At 47.6% G+C, this 14,804-nt stretch overlaps 1 protein-coding gene across 1 annotated transcript in view; it reads left to right on the plus strand.

Annotated features, from left to right (window-relative positions):
• The window catches only part of COASY (Coenzyme A synthase), a 49,864-nt gene that overhangs the window by 13,477 nt on the left and 21,583 nt on the right, over window positions 1–14,804 (plus strand). Inside the window, exons 5-8 of the mRNA XM_063960022.1 lie at window positions 499–688; window positions 2,177–2,241; window positions 3,108–3,192; window positions 5,662–5,759. Of these exons, the coding sequence (XP_063816092.1) occupies window positions 499–688; window positions 2,177–2,241; window positions 3,108–3,192; window positions 5,662–5,759 (438 nt within the window). The remainder of the gene's footprint in view (window positions 1–498; window positions 689–2,176; window positions 2,242–3,107; window positions 3,193–5,661; window positions 5,760–14,804) is intronic.

Consider the following 14,804-nt stretch of genomic DNA (forward strand, 5'->3'; position numbering starts at 1 on the left):
GAGGGAGGAGCCAGTGCACACCAGTAGTCTAAAGCTTTCTTTGTAGTTGTGCCCAGTCTCCTGCGGAGCCGCTAATCCCCATGGTCCTTACGGAGTCCCCAGCATCCACTACGGACTATGAGAAATAGAATTACCGGTGAGTAAATTCTTATTTTAGATTGTTGAATAATAGGAAAGGAGAATAGATGACTTTAGAAGTCCATCAGTAGTTTGATTTCTGGGAAATGAAGCATTTTTAATTAAAGGTGATCAGTGGCAAGGCTAATCTGCCCTCGGGAAACAGGCATGTCTCCCAATAGCTTTCACCAGACAAATCAAAGATGTCTTTTTAAAAAAATTAAAAAGTGAAACCATGGGAACTGTATCAAGTGCATGGGGAGTCAAACCCCAATGTCTCCCAAATGGTGACTACAGTTTTGTAGCCCACAAGATTGTCTTTATAAAAGTCTACGTTCTGCATCCATTGTCACAAGTGAAGATTGCAGTGTGTTTCCACAGGAGAACCCCAACATCCCTGCCCGACCCTACGTCATTGGTCTGACAGGAGGCAGTGGCAGTGGGAAGACCTCTATTGCAAAGAGACTGGAAGCATTGGGAGCGGCTGTGATCGACTGTGATCGGTTAGGACACCAGAGTTACAAACCTGGAGGAGCAGCCTATCAGCAAGTTATAAATGAGTTTGGTTCAGGTATATTTTGTATTCCTACATGTCAGTCTACAGCATAGATCGGGGTGGGGGAGGGTATGTTTTTTTTTATTCTGGGCTTCATATTGTTCCTTTTATCTGTGGAACTCAACCACTAGGTAGGAACACATACATGCTCATTCATGAGACGAAGGGGTAAATTTACTAAGATGGGAGTTCTATTTAAGATGTGTTAAGTTCGTTTAACTTACAGGGAAAAAGGAGTACCTTATAATACTATGGTGCCGTTGAATGCAGATAATACCCCTATGACTTGAATACACATCGTGTATGCATGCCGACACGCTATGCGCACTATACAGCGACACATGTGGCTGAATACACTTCTATACCCAAACAAGAACGGAATGCGACACCAGTTGTATATGTTATGTTGTGGTCCAATGCAGCAACAAATATTTACTAAAAGGGATATACACAGAAATACAACAATATCACAGAGAAGAGCTACAACCAATAATACATACGTTTGTTCGCGAGCACTCCTGGACCCAGGACTCAGTCTGTCTTAGCAAGATGACCTTCAGAGAATTAGCACTGAGCCTGGCCAGGAAGCCTCTTTTAAACAATGGGTCCAAAAACAATACAATAGGAAATGTAAGCTCTTCTTCCATTGGTCCAGGGGTGGGACATATCCAATATACTACTCCCAAACAATTGGGGCAAACAACGGTATTCACACATTCCCTCAGTCCAAGGTCCATCTTCCATGATCACAATGTCTGCTTAAACAAGACAGTCTGATACGTTTAGGAAAAACACTGTTTGTATTGTATTCTTGGAAGTATCACCTTTGAATGTGTGTATAAGAGAGATTTGCTATTTTGTGACAATATGATTTTTAATTAACACATGCATCTTCTACAGTAATGCACACAGTAACTTGGTTGAGCTGGTGAAGTGTGTATAGACTATGTGTAAATTATGCACTATATAGATAAAATATTGAATATGGCTTTGTGGCTTTTCCATGCGAATGCGTATGTTACCGTATTTACTCATACCACGCGCTAATACGCAGGGCTTCACGAGCCAATGTACGCAGCGTGTGGGCATGCGCACGCACGGCAAGTACGCACTCGCACAGAGGCCACTCTGTGTCGTGTTTGCACGTGTTGAGTGTAGGTGTAATATTTTCGACTTCGACAGATGGGATGTTGCCCATAGCAACCAATCTGATTCTACTTCTTATTTATCTACCACCTTCTAGAAGATAATACCTGGAATATGATTGGTTGCTATGGGCAACATCCTAAATAGAACTCCCATCTTAGTAAATTTACCCCTAAGATTATGTGCATTTCTGTAGATTGCTGCGAAAGGGCATGTATCTTGTTCGAGCATAAATAGCTATGTAACTGAATCCATGAGATAATGAAACTCCCAGTATCCATATGAAGACTTCCTGCAACTTCATTGGCTATGAATCTTTATAGACTGTTGCACAATGACCTTTGTGTCTTCTTCCAGATATTCTCTGTGCAGATGGGACGATAGACAGAAAGACGATGGGAAGCAAAGTGTTTGCCAATAAGGTGAAAAATTAACACAATTAACTTCTCTTGAATGTGATTAATTTGCATATTCACCTTTGTACAATAACCTGCATGCATATGTCAAAGGCTAATTCCAGACAAAGCTTAGAGTTCAGTTTTGTGTGGAGTTTCGTTAGTTATATCAGGTCCCTGGAGATTTCTGACCTGAAGTCTACTGATCAGGCCATTTGGAGGGTACACTGCTGGAGCTGACCTTCTTGTGCACTGTTCCGCAGTGGAAAACACACTAAGTGAAAAAAAGACAAAGCCAACAGGAACAGAGATAGTGGGCTAGATGCATCTTCGCTTGTAAAGTGATACAATGGAGAGTGAAAAAGTACCAGCCAGTCAGCTCATACTGCCATCACACAGGCTGTATTTGAAAAATGGTAGTTATGTGCTGATTGGCTGGTACTTTTTCACTCTCCATTTTGTCACTGTCCAAGCGATGATGCATCTAGCCCATAGTGTCAGAAAATCCAGAATGCAAGGCCCCAGGTACTGGTTTCACTTAGGATGTTCATCCCAAAAGTGAATTTGAAGTTGGCTGTACACAGCTTATTCTAGCTGCAACAATTCAAGACTGTTTCACATGTTGTACCTGTCTTCCCTTCATACCTTTTAAGCTCATCCTATTCACCCAAAATTATTTGATTCCCAATATTCAGTAATATGCTGACTTGTCTTAATTATCATAGTTTCTCTTTTCCAGAATGCTCTCTATATTTCAAAATATTTGTAATATTCTATCATTACCTTGATAAATACACTGTATTATAAAGCAGTAATAGACCTTGGACAAGTAGCAACTGTAATACATGTATATGCACTTTTTTCTCTAACAGAAGCCATTTTGTTCCTTGTAGGACCACTTAAAGCGCCTGACAAATATTGTGTGGCCAGCGATAGCTGCACTTGCTAAAGAGGCTGTGGCAGTCGCTGCATCCAAAGGTTACATTTGTATTCACATTGCAGTGTTATGTTGACTTGGGTGGGAATGTACAGATTAGAGATAAATTGGCCTTTTTGCAGAAAGTGAGTGTATCCTCACCCGGTTTTTCACCTTGACACACAACCAATATTATACCATGCAAAGTTTCTCTGCAGTGACGCCCCAGATCGCTGGTTATTTTTCACTGAAGCACACGTACTGACCTCAGTTGACTAGTACTACACACCAGGGACGTGCAGTCAGGGGAGGCAGGGGAGGCAGTGCCTCCCCTGTCATTAATGAGTAAAATAATACAAAGAAGATACTTATGACACATAAGTATCTTCTTTATTATTTTACCTATCATTATATATGTTAAAATCACTTTGGGAGACACCGATCGTGGTGCCTCCCGTAGTGATTAGGAAAAGTATGGGGGGCGGGCACAGGCGGGCCCTAGCAATGGGCTGGAAAAGCCCATTGAAATAACATGGGAAAGCGGCACCATTAGTGGTGCCGCTTTCCTACAGGGACGTGCTTTCAACCTATGAAAGCACGTCCCTGTGAGTGAGGCCACAGTGATTGGCCAGCGGATCCGTCACTGGATCCGCTGTCAATCACTGTATGGGGCGGCATCGTTACCTGCGGAGGTGCGGAGGTACGGGAAGCGGCGGGCCGGGCGGCGGAGGTACGGGATGCGGAGAGGCGGGCGGCGGTAGCAGAGTTTTGGCAGCGGAAGCGGTACCCATTTCAAAAATGGCGCCTCAGCGTCATTTTTTAAATTCAAGATGGCCGCCGCGAGCCAATCATGGCTCGCCGCGTCATCGCCCCGCCCCCTCCCGCTGACTTATATAAGTCAGCGCGAGGCAGCGGCTGTCAGTCCGACGGCGGAGGAGGAGCGGAGAAGAGCTCCTGAAGACGCCGTGGAAGTCCTGGATGGGCGGCGGCTATGCAAAAGAGCTTAGCAGCCGCCGCCCACCAGGTGAAGATGCTGGAAGTCCTGGGAAGGCGGCGGCCATGCAAAAGAGCTTAAAGGCCGCCGCCTCCCAGGTGAAGACGTCGTGGAAGTCCTGGATGGGCGGCGGCTATGCAAAAGAGCTTAGCAGCCGCCGCCCACCAGGTGAAGACGCCGGAGGAAGACCACAGAAGCCCTGGGGAGGTGGCGCCCTCCCAGGTGAAGACGCCGGAAGCCCTGGGAAGGCGGCGGCCATGCAAAAGAGCTTAAAGGCCGCTGCCCCCAGGTGAAGACCCAGTTTAATAAAGGATTTTTTAAAGAATGTGTTGTGTTTTTTTTTTAATATTTTCTTTACAGGTGGACTACAGGTGCCAGCGGGCCCTTTATGTCCGGGCATGCTGGCACTTGTGGTTCTCCAAGTGCCAGCATGCTGGGGCAGGCTTGCTGGGACCTGTAGGCCACCTGTAAAGAACAATATTACTATTCTTTGCAGGTGGACTACAGGTGCCAGCGGCCCTATATGTTCGGGCATGCTGGCACTTGTGGTTCTCCAAGTGACAGCATGCTGGGGCAGGCTTGCTGGGATCTGTAGGCCACCTGTAAAGAACAGAACATACAATGAACCCCGCACCCACCGCCACCAGGGGTGCGGGGCATAGCACTGGGCTATCAGCCCAGTGCTGGTTGTTGCTCGGGAGGGGGGACCCCATTTTGATTTTTTGGGGACCCCACTTTCCGGGGAATTCCAGCCCTGGGCTGACTGGTTTGGGGGGTGTTTAATGGCATGGCAGGGGGACCCCACACTGAGTGTCTCCCCTGCTATGGCATTATCCCCCCTGGCTGGTTCTGCCTGGTGCTGGTTTTAGTGGTGTGGGGGGACTGCACTTTTTTTTTTTTTTTGGGGGGGGGGGGGCGAGTTTAGCTGCAGTGCCTCCCCAGGCCCTGACCTCACCGCACGTCACTGCTACACACTGACCATGTGTCAGGTCTCCACTGGGCTTCAGTATGATATCCCGGCTGTCAGAAGACCACGCCGGTATCTCAAAGGTTGCAGTGTTCTCCCCTAACACTAACCCTCCCTTCCCGCAGCCTAACCCTAACCTCCCACTATAGCGCATAACCCTAACCTCCCTGTGGCTGTACCTAAACCTCCCTCCCTGCAGCCTAACCCTAACCTTGGCGGCTAAATTATCCCCCTCTCCCACCCCCTGGCTCTAAACCTAAACCTGCCGCTATACTTGCATAGGTCGGGATGCCAACTGTCGGGATTCCGAAGTCTGTTTCCTGACAATTTCTGGATTCCAGCGCAGGCATTGTGACAGGTGTCAGGATTGTGGCGTCTGCATTCCGACTGCTGGCAAATGAACTGCATCCCCTCCACTGATAGGGCCAAGCTACAGTTAGCTGGGACTTGACACTTTGGGTCAACCCTTTGCACTTGTTGGGAAGAAGTGTATATATGTGGTGGCGTGTGTGAGGAGCTTATTGTGTTGCCTTCAGACCAAGAATGATTAACTGTGCATTTTTAATGCAGGCATATCCGTATGTGTGATGGATGCTGCTGTACTTTTAGAAGCTGGATGGACAGAAATGGTTCATGAGGTTTGGACAGCGATCATACCAGAAAAAGAGGTGGGCGGTTTTCTTTCTGCCATAAACTAATAATGGAAGTATGGTTCTGAGTGTTGCATTCATCCATACAATGGCTGTCTCTACAGTGTGTAGGTGACAACTGCACTTTATATTCGATCAGTACTTTCTGCACACTTAAAATGAATGGACAAAGGTAGTGTAATGCATCTTTTTTAGAAACATGAAACCGAGTACTGTTTGTGCAGTCTGTTGCAGGACCTTTTGTCCGAGAACCGTCCTCCTTATTCATGGTTCAGAAATAGCTCGCATTGATAGACTTGTTGTAGATCTTAGGGGGTCATTCCGAGTTGATCGCTCGCTAGCTGCTTTTAGCAGCCGTGCAAACGCATAGTCGCCGCCCACGGGGGAGTGTATTTTCGCTTTGCAAGTGTGCAAACGCCTGTGCAGCCAAGCGGTACAAACACATTTTGTGCAAAACAAGACCAGCCCTGTAGTTACTTATTCTGTGCGATGATTGCAGCGACGAAGGTCCCACGGAATTGACGTCAGATACCCGCCCTGCAAACGCCTGGACACGCCTGCGTTTTCCCAAACACTCCCAGAAAACGGTCAGTTGACACCCATAAACGCTCTCTTCCTGTCAATCTCCTTACGATCGGCTGTGCAAATGGTATCTTCGATAGATCCAGTGTACAGCAGGGATGCTCTTTGTGCCCGTACGATGCAAGTGCGCATTGCGACGCATGCACACTTTTGCCGTTTCTTCATCTGACCGCTGCGCTGCGAAAATCGTCAGCGAGCGATCAACTCGGAATGACCCCCTTAGTGTGAAGCCCAGTACCCTGTGTCACTTTATCTCAACCTTAAACCCTGAAAATTTAGATTGTAAGGTAACAACAAGCGATATCTGAACTTGCACTATAACAAGAAATAAACAAACTACTGACATTCCGAAGTACAAATATAGAATCGGCCTCATCCCTTGATGATTTCACTGGCAATAACAAATAAACTCTCATAGGAGTAATTAGGTAACACATGTAGCTTAACAATAAAGGTTACATAGAGACGTACAACAAGGGACACAAAACATATACTTCTAATCTTCCTGTAGTGAAGCTGTATTATCTGCAAAGCCTGACCCAGGTTCTACGTGCAGGTTTTTTTTTTTTTCCTAGCATGTTTTTATGCGTATAAGTGGTGTTACTGTACTGTATTTATTGCTGGGACAGTATAAAGTATAATTATATGTCCTATGTATGAATCAGCAAAACAAGGCCTCACATGACCTGTTGCTGAATGCTTGTATGGAATTCTAGAACCTGAGAAATCATTTACACCTTTCCCCTATGCCAGATAAACTCTACACATCTGTTTTAGAAATACCAGTTATTTCTCGGCAGAATCTATAAAAAAAAGAAAGATACTCTGCGCTATATAACACTGTATCAAACAGAAGTGTGCAGTCTGTCATAGAGAGTAATTGACTCAGTAAGACTTGAATATGAATAAACAAATTTATATTAAATCTGTTTTCTCTAACGTCCTAGAGGATGCTGGGACTCCGTAAGGACCATGGGTATAAACGGGCTCCGCAGGAGACATGGGCACTTTAAGAAAGACTTTGGATCTGGGTGTGCACTGGCTCCTCCCTCTATGCCCCTCCTCCAGACCTCAGTTTGATACTGTGCCCAGTGGTGCTTTCAGGGAGCTCTCCTGAGTTTCCTGTAAAAGAAAGTATTTTAGTTAGGTTTTTTATTTTCAGGGAGCCTGCTGGCAACAGACTCCCTGCATCGAGGGACTGAGGAGAGAGAAACAGACCCAATTCTCTGAGTTTCAGGGCTCTGTTTCTTAGGCTACTGGACACCATTAGCTCCAGAGGGATTGGTACGTAGGTCTCACCCTCGCCGTCCGTCCCAGAGCCGCGCCGCTGTCTTCCTCGCAGAGCCGGAAGAAAGAAGCCGGGTGAGTATGTGAGGAAAAGACTTCAGAGGCGGCAGAAGACATGATCTTCATAAGAGGTAACGCACAGCAGTGAAGCGGTGCGCCATTGCTCCCATTCACCTCACACACTCCGGTCACTGTAAGGGTGCAGGGCGCAGGGGGGGCGCCCTGGGCAGCAATAAACGCCTCAGGCGGCAAATACACATATATACATGTACAGCTGGGCACTGTACATGTATAAAAAGAGCCCCCGCCATGTTATTAGTAAATTTGAGCGGGACAGAAGCCCGCCGCCGAGGGGGCGGGTCTTCTCCCTCAGCACTCACCAGCGCCATTTTTTCTCCACAGCACCGCTGAGAGGAAGCTCCCCGGACTCTCACCTGCTTGACACACGGTGAAAGAGGGTTTTAAAGTAGAGGGGGGGGCACATAATTGGCGCATATACATTATACATAAGCGCTGCTGGGTAAACATTCTGTGTTTTTTCCTGGGTTATATAGCGCTGGGGTGTGTGCTGGCATACTCTCTCTCTGTCTCTCCAAAGGGCCTGGTGGGGAACCTGTCTTCAGAAAAGAGCTTCCCTGTGTGTGTGTGGTGTGTCGGTACGCGTGTGTCGACATGTCTGAGGTTGAAGGCTCACCTAAGGAGAAGGGGGAGTGTATGAATATTAGGTCTCCGTCGGCAGCGCCGACACCTGACTGGATGGATATGTGGAATGTTTTAAGTGCTAATGTTAATTTATTGCACAAAAGATTAGACAAAGCTGAAGCTAGAGTACAGTCAGGGAGTCAACCCATGTCTGTCCCTATGTCGCCGGGACCTTCGGGGTCTCAGAAGCGCCCACTATCCCAAATAGTTGACACAGATACCGACACGGATTCAGACTCCAGTGTCGACTACGATGATGCAAAATTGCAGCGAAGGGTGGCTAAATGTATTCGATATATGATTATCGCAATTAAAGATGTTTTCCATATTACTGAGGAACCCCCTGTCCCTGACACGAGGATACACATGTATAAGGGAAAGAAACCTGAGGTCACCTTTCCCTCCTCACATGAGCTGAACGAATTATGCGAAAAAGCGTGGGAAACTCCAGACAAAAAACTGCAGATTCCCAAAAGGATTCTAACAGCGTATCCTTTCCCGTCACAGGACAGAATACGGTGGGAATCCTCCCCTAGGGTAGACAAAGCTTTGACACTCTTATCAAAAAAGATAGCGCTCCCGTCCCAAGATACGGCTACCCTGAAGGATCCTGCTGACCGCAAGCAGGAGGTTACCTTGAGGTCCATTTACACTCATTCTGGTACGTTGCTCAGGCCGGCAATTGCGTCGGCCTGGGTTTGTAGTGCTGTAGCAGCATGGACAGATTCTTTATCAGCGGATATTGAGACCCTTGATAAGGATACCATTTTAATGACCCTAGGGCATATAAAAGATGCTATCTTATATATGAGGGATGCTCAAAGAGACAGTTTACTGGGTTCCAGAATAAACGCTATGTCCATTTCTGCTAGGCGAGTCCTATGGACCCGACAGTGGACGGGGGATGCCGACTCAAAGAGGCCGTACAAGGGTGAGGAATTGTTTGGAGAGGGCCTCTCGGACCTCGTCTCCACAGCTACGGCAGGTAAATCAAATTTTTTGCCTTATGTTCCCTCACAATCTAAGAAAGCGCCTCATTATCAAATGCAGTACTTTCGTTCAAATAAAAGCAAAAGAGTACGTGGATCGTCCTTTCTTGTCAGGGGTAAGGGCAGAGAAAAAAAGCTGCACAACACAGCTAGTTCCCAGGAACAGAAGTCCTCCCCGGCCTCTGCAAAATCCACCGCATGACGCTGGGGCTCCCCTGAGGGAGTCCGCTCCAGTGGGGGCACGTCTTCGACTTTTCAGCCACATCTAGGTTCGATCACAGGTAGATCCCTGGGCAATGGAAATTGTTTCACAGGGATACAGGCTGGAATTCGAAGAGGTGCCTCCTCGCCGGTTTTTCAAATCTGCGCTACCAACTTCTCTGGAAAGGGAGATAGTGTTACAGGCCATTCAAAAATTGTGTCTTCAACAAGTGGTGGTCGAGGTTCCCCTGCTTCAGAGGGGGAAGGGGTACTACTCAACCCTGTTTGTGGTCCCGAAACCGGACGGTTCGGTCAGACCCATTTTGAATTTAAAATCCCTGAACCTTCACTTAAAACGGTTCAAGTTCAAAATGGAATCGCTCAGAGCGGTCATCGCCAGCCTGGAAGGGGGGGATTTTATGGTTTCGCTGGACATAAAGGATGCATACCTGCATGTTCCCATATATCCTCCTCATCAGGCGTACCTGAGATTTGCGATACAGGATTGTCATTACCAATTTCAGACGTTGCCGTTTGGGCTTTCCACGGCCCCGAGAATTTTCACCAAGGTAATGGCGGAAATGATGGTGCTCCTGCGAAAGCAGGGTGTCACAATTATCCCGTACTTGGACGATCTCCTCATAAATGCGAGATCACGGGAGAAGTTGCAGAACAGCGTATCCCTTTCACTGAAGGTGTTACAGCGACACGGCTGGATTCTCAATATTCCAAAGTCGCAGCTGGATCCTACGACTCGCCTGTCCTTCTTGGGCATGATTCTGGACACAGACCAGAAAAGGGTTTCTCTTCCGGAAGAAAAAGCGCAGGAACTCATGACTCTAGTCAAGAACCTGTTGAAACCGAAACAAGTGTCAGTGCATCATTGCACTCAAGTCCTGGGAAAAATGGTGGTGACATACGAAGCCATTCCCTTCGGCAGGTTCCATGCAAAGACTTTCCAGTGGGACCTATTGGACAAATGGTCCGGGTCACATCTGCACATGCATCAGCGGCTCACCCTGTCCCCCAGGGCCAGGGTTTCTCTCCTGTGGTGGCTGCAGAATGCTCACCTTCTAGAGGGCCGCAGGTTTGGCATTCAGGATTGGATCCTGGTGACCACGGATGCGAGCCTCCGCGGTTGGGGAGCAGTCACACAGGGAAGAAATTTCCAAGGCCTTTGGTCAAGTCAAGAGACTTGTCTTCACATCAACATCCTGGAACTGAGGGCCATATTCAACGCCCTACGTCAAGCGGAGACCTTACTTCGCGACCGACCGGTGCTGATTCAGTCGGACAACGTCACCGCAGTAGCTCATGTAAACCGCCAAGGCGGCACAAGGAGCAGAGTGGCGATGGTGGAAGCCACCAGAATTCTTCGCTGGGCGGAGAATCATGTAAGTGCACTGTCAGCAGTGTTCATTCCGGGAGTGGACAACTGGGAAACAGACTTCCTCAGCCGACACGACCTGCATCCAGGAGAGTGGGGACTTCATCAGGAAGTCTTCGCACAGATTGCAAGTCGGTAGGGATTGCCCCAAATAGACATGATGGCGTCGCATCTCAACAAAAATCTACAAAGGTATTGCGCCAGGTCAAGAGATCCTCAGGCGGTAGCTGTGGACGCCCTAGTGACACCGTTGGTGTTTCAGTCGGTCTATGTATTTCTTCCTCTTCCTCTCATACCCAAGGTGTTGAGAATAATAAGAAAAAGAGGAGTGAGAACAATACTCATTGTTCCGGATTGGCCACGAAGGACCTGGTATCCGGATCTGCAGGAAATGCTCACAGAAGATCCGTGGCCTCTTCCTCTAAGACAGGACCTGTTGCAACAGGGTCCCTGTCTGTTCCAAGACTTACCGCGGCTGCGTTTGACGGCATGGCGGTTGAACGCCGGATCCTAGCGGAAAAAGGTATTCCGGAGGAGGTCATTCCTACGTTAATACAGGCTAGGAAGGGCGTGACTTCTAAACATTCTCACCGGATATGGTGAAAATATGTTTCTTGGTGCGAGGCCAGGAATGCTCCTACGGAAGAATTCCATCTAGGCCGTTTTCTTCACTTCCTACAGACTGGAGTGAATTTGGGCCTAAAGTTAGGCTCCATTAAAGTTCAGATTTCGGCCTTATCCATTTTCTTTCAAAAGGAATTGGCCTCTCTGCCTGAAGTACAGACTTTTGTGAAGGGAGTACTGCACATTCAGCCTCCTTTTGTGCCTCCGGTGGCACCTTAACGTGTTGTTAAGTTTTCTTAAGTCACATTGGTTTGAACCACTTCAAACAGTGGAGTTGAAATATCTCACTTGGAAGGTGGTTATGTTGTTGGCTTCGGCGAGGCGAGTTTCGGAATTGGCGGCTTTATCACATAAAAGCCCTATCTGGTTTTCCATATGCGGACCCGTCCTCAGTTCCTACCTAAGGTGGTCTCATCCTATCATATGAACCAACCTATTGTCGTGCCTGTGGCTACACGGGACCTGGAGGATTCCGAGTCCCTTGATGTGGTCAGGGCTTTGAAGATTTACGTGGCCAGAAAAACAGAAGCACTGTTTGTCCTATATGCAGCCAACAGGGTTGGCGGCCCTGCTTCAAAGCAGACTATTGCTCGCTGGATCTGTAACACGATTCAGCAGGCGTATTCTACGGCAGGATTGCCGTTACCAAAATCGGTTAAGGCCCATTCCACTAGGAAGGTGGGCTCGTCTTGGGCGGCTGCCCGAGGGGTCTCGGCACTACAGCTGTGCCGAGCTGCTACTTGGTCGGGGTCAAACACCTTTGCAAAGTTCTATAAGTTTGATACCCTGGCTGAGGAGGACCTCCTGTTTGCTCGTTCGGTGCTGCAGAGTCATCCGCACTCTCCCACCCGTTTGGGAGCTTTGGTATAATCCCCATGGTCCTTAAGGAGTCCCAGCATCCTCTAGGACGTTAGAGAAAATAAGATTTTAAACCTACCGGTAAATCTTTTTCTCGTAGTCCGTAGAGGATGCTGGGCGCCCGTCCCAAGTGCGGACTATTTCTGCAAGACTTGTATATAGTTGTTGCTTTCATAAGGGTTATGTTATAGTTTTGTCGGTTATGGACCGATGATATGTTGTTGTTCATACTGTTGACTAGATTGTATATCACAGGTTATACGGTGTGATTGGTGTGGCTGGTATGAATCTTGCCCTTAGGTTAACTAAAATCCTTTCCTCGTACTGTCCGTCTCCTCTGGGCACAGTTTCTCTAACTGAGGTCTGGAGGAGGGGCATAGAGGGAGGAGCCAGTGCACACCCAGATCCAAAGTCTTTCTTAAAGTGCCCATGTCTCCTGCGGAGCCCGTCTATCCCCATGGTCCTTACGGAGTCCCAGCATCCTCTACGGACTACGAGAAAAAGATTTACCGGTAGGTTTAAAATCTTATTAAAAACAACAAATGTAATAAACATTCAGCATGCAATTATTAGCATGGATTTTAACAAACCGATGACAATTGTCTCGATTTGTTTTTGAAATTTCTCGGCAGAATGGCCATTGTGATATAGCAGGCATGTGGTATACAATGCTGGAACACTATCCATGTGTGCTTCAACCTAATGTAATAATAAGATTTTAAACCTACCTGTAAATCTATTTCTCCTAGTCCGTAGAGGATGCTGGGGACTCCGTAAGGACCATGGGGTATAGACGGGCTCTGCAGGAGAGAGGGCACCTAAAAAGAACTTTGACTATGGGTGTGCACTGGCTCCTCCCTCTATGCCCCTCCTCCAGACCTCAGTTAGAGAACTGTGCCCAGAGGAGATGGACAATACAAGGCAGGATTTAGCAATCCAAGGGCAAGATTCATACCAGCCCACACCAATCATACCATGTAACCTGGAACATACATAACCAGTTAACAGTATGAACAAAACAACAGTAACGGTCCAAGACCTATTCCAACTGTAACATAACCCTTATGTAAGCAACAACTATATACAAGTCTTGCAGAGTTTCCGCACTGGGACGGGTGCCCAGCATCCTCTACGGACTAGGAGAAATAGATTTACCGGTAGGTTTAAAATCTTATTTCCTCTTACGTCCTAGAGGATGCTGGGGACTCCGTAAGGACCATGGGGTTTATACCAAGGCATCCAATCGGGCGGGAGAGTGCGTATGACTCTGCAGCAGCGACTGAGCAAACGCTAGGTCCTCATCAGCCAGGGTATCAAACTTGTAGAATTTAGCAAAAGTGTTTGACCCCGACCAAGTCGCCGCTCGGCAAAGCTGTAATGCCGAGACGCCTCGGGCAGCCGCCCAAGAAGAGCCCACCTTCCTAGTGGAATGGGCTTTAACCGAATTTGGTACCGGCAAACCAGCCGTAGAATGAGCCTGCTGAATCGTATTACAGATCCAGCGAGCAATAGTCTACTTCGAAGCAGGTGCGCCAATCTTATTAGCAGCATACAGGACAAACAGAACCTCTGTTTTCCTAATTTTAGCCGTTCTGGCTACATAAATCTTTAAGGCCCTGACTACATCCAGGTATCCGGAATCCTCCAGGTCACTTGTAGCCACAGGCACCACAATAGGTTGATTCATATGGAACGAAGAAACCACTTTAGGCAAAAATTGCGGACATGTCCTCAATTCAGCTCGATCCACATGAAAAATCAAGTAGGGGCTCTTGTGTGACAAAGCCGCCAATTCAGACACTCACCTTGCTGATGCCAAGGACAACAGCATGACCACCTTCCAGGTAAGAAATTTCAACTCAACCTTGTTAAGCGGTTCAAACCAGTGTGATTTTAGGAACTGCAACACCACGTTCAGGTCCGATGGTGCCACTGGAGGCTGGATATGCAGCACTCCCTTTACAAACGTCTGTACTTCTGGAAGAGAAGCCAATTCCTTCTGAAAGAAAATCGAGAGGGCCGAAATCTGTACCTTAACAGAGCCTAATCTCAGGCCCATATCCACTCCTGTCTGTAGGAAGTGGAGAAAACGACCCAGATGAAAATCTTCCGTAGGTGCATTCTTGGTCTCACACCAAGATACATACTTTCGCCAGATACGGTGATAATGCTTAACCGTCACCTCCTTCCTAGCCTTTATTAAAGTAGGGATGACCTCTTCCGGAATCCCCTTTTTCGCAAGGATTCGGCGTTCAACCGCCATGCCGTCAAACGTAGCCGCGGTAAGTCTTGAAATACACAGGGCCCCTGTTGCAACAGGTCTTCCCTCAGAGAAAGAGGCCAGGGATCTCCTGTGAGCATCTCTTGTAGATCTGAGTACCAGGCCCTTCGAGGTCAGTCTGGGACAACGAGTATTGTCTGTACGTTTCTTTG

Source organism: Pseudophryne corroboree, chromosome 3 (genome assembly GCF_028390025.1).
Source record: "Pseudophryne corroboree isolate aPseCor3 chromosome 3, aPseCor3.hap2, whole genome shotgun sequence".
Taxonomy (NCBI): Eukaryota; Metazoa; Chordata; class Amphibia; order Anura; family Myobatrachidae; genus Pseudophryne; species Pseudophryne corroboree.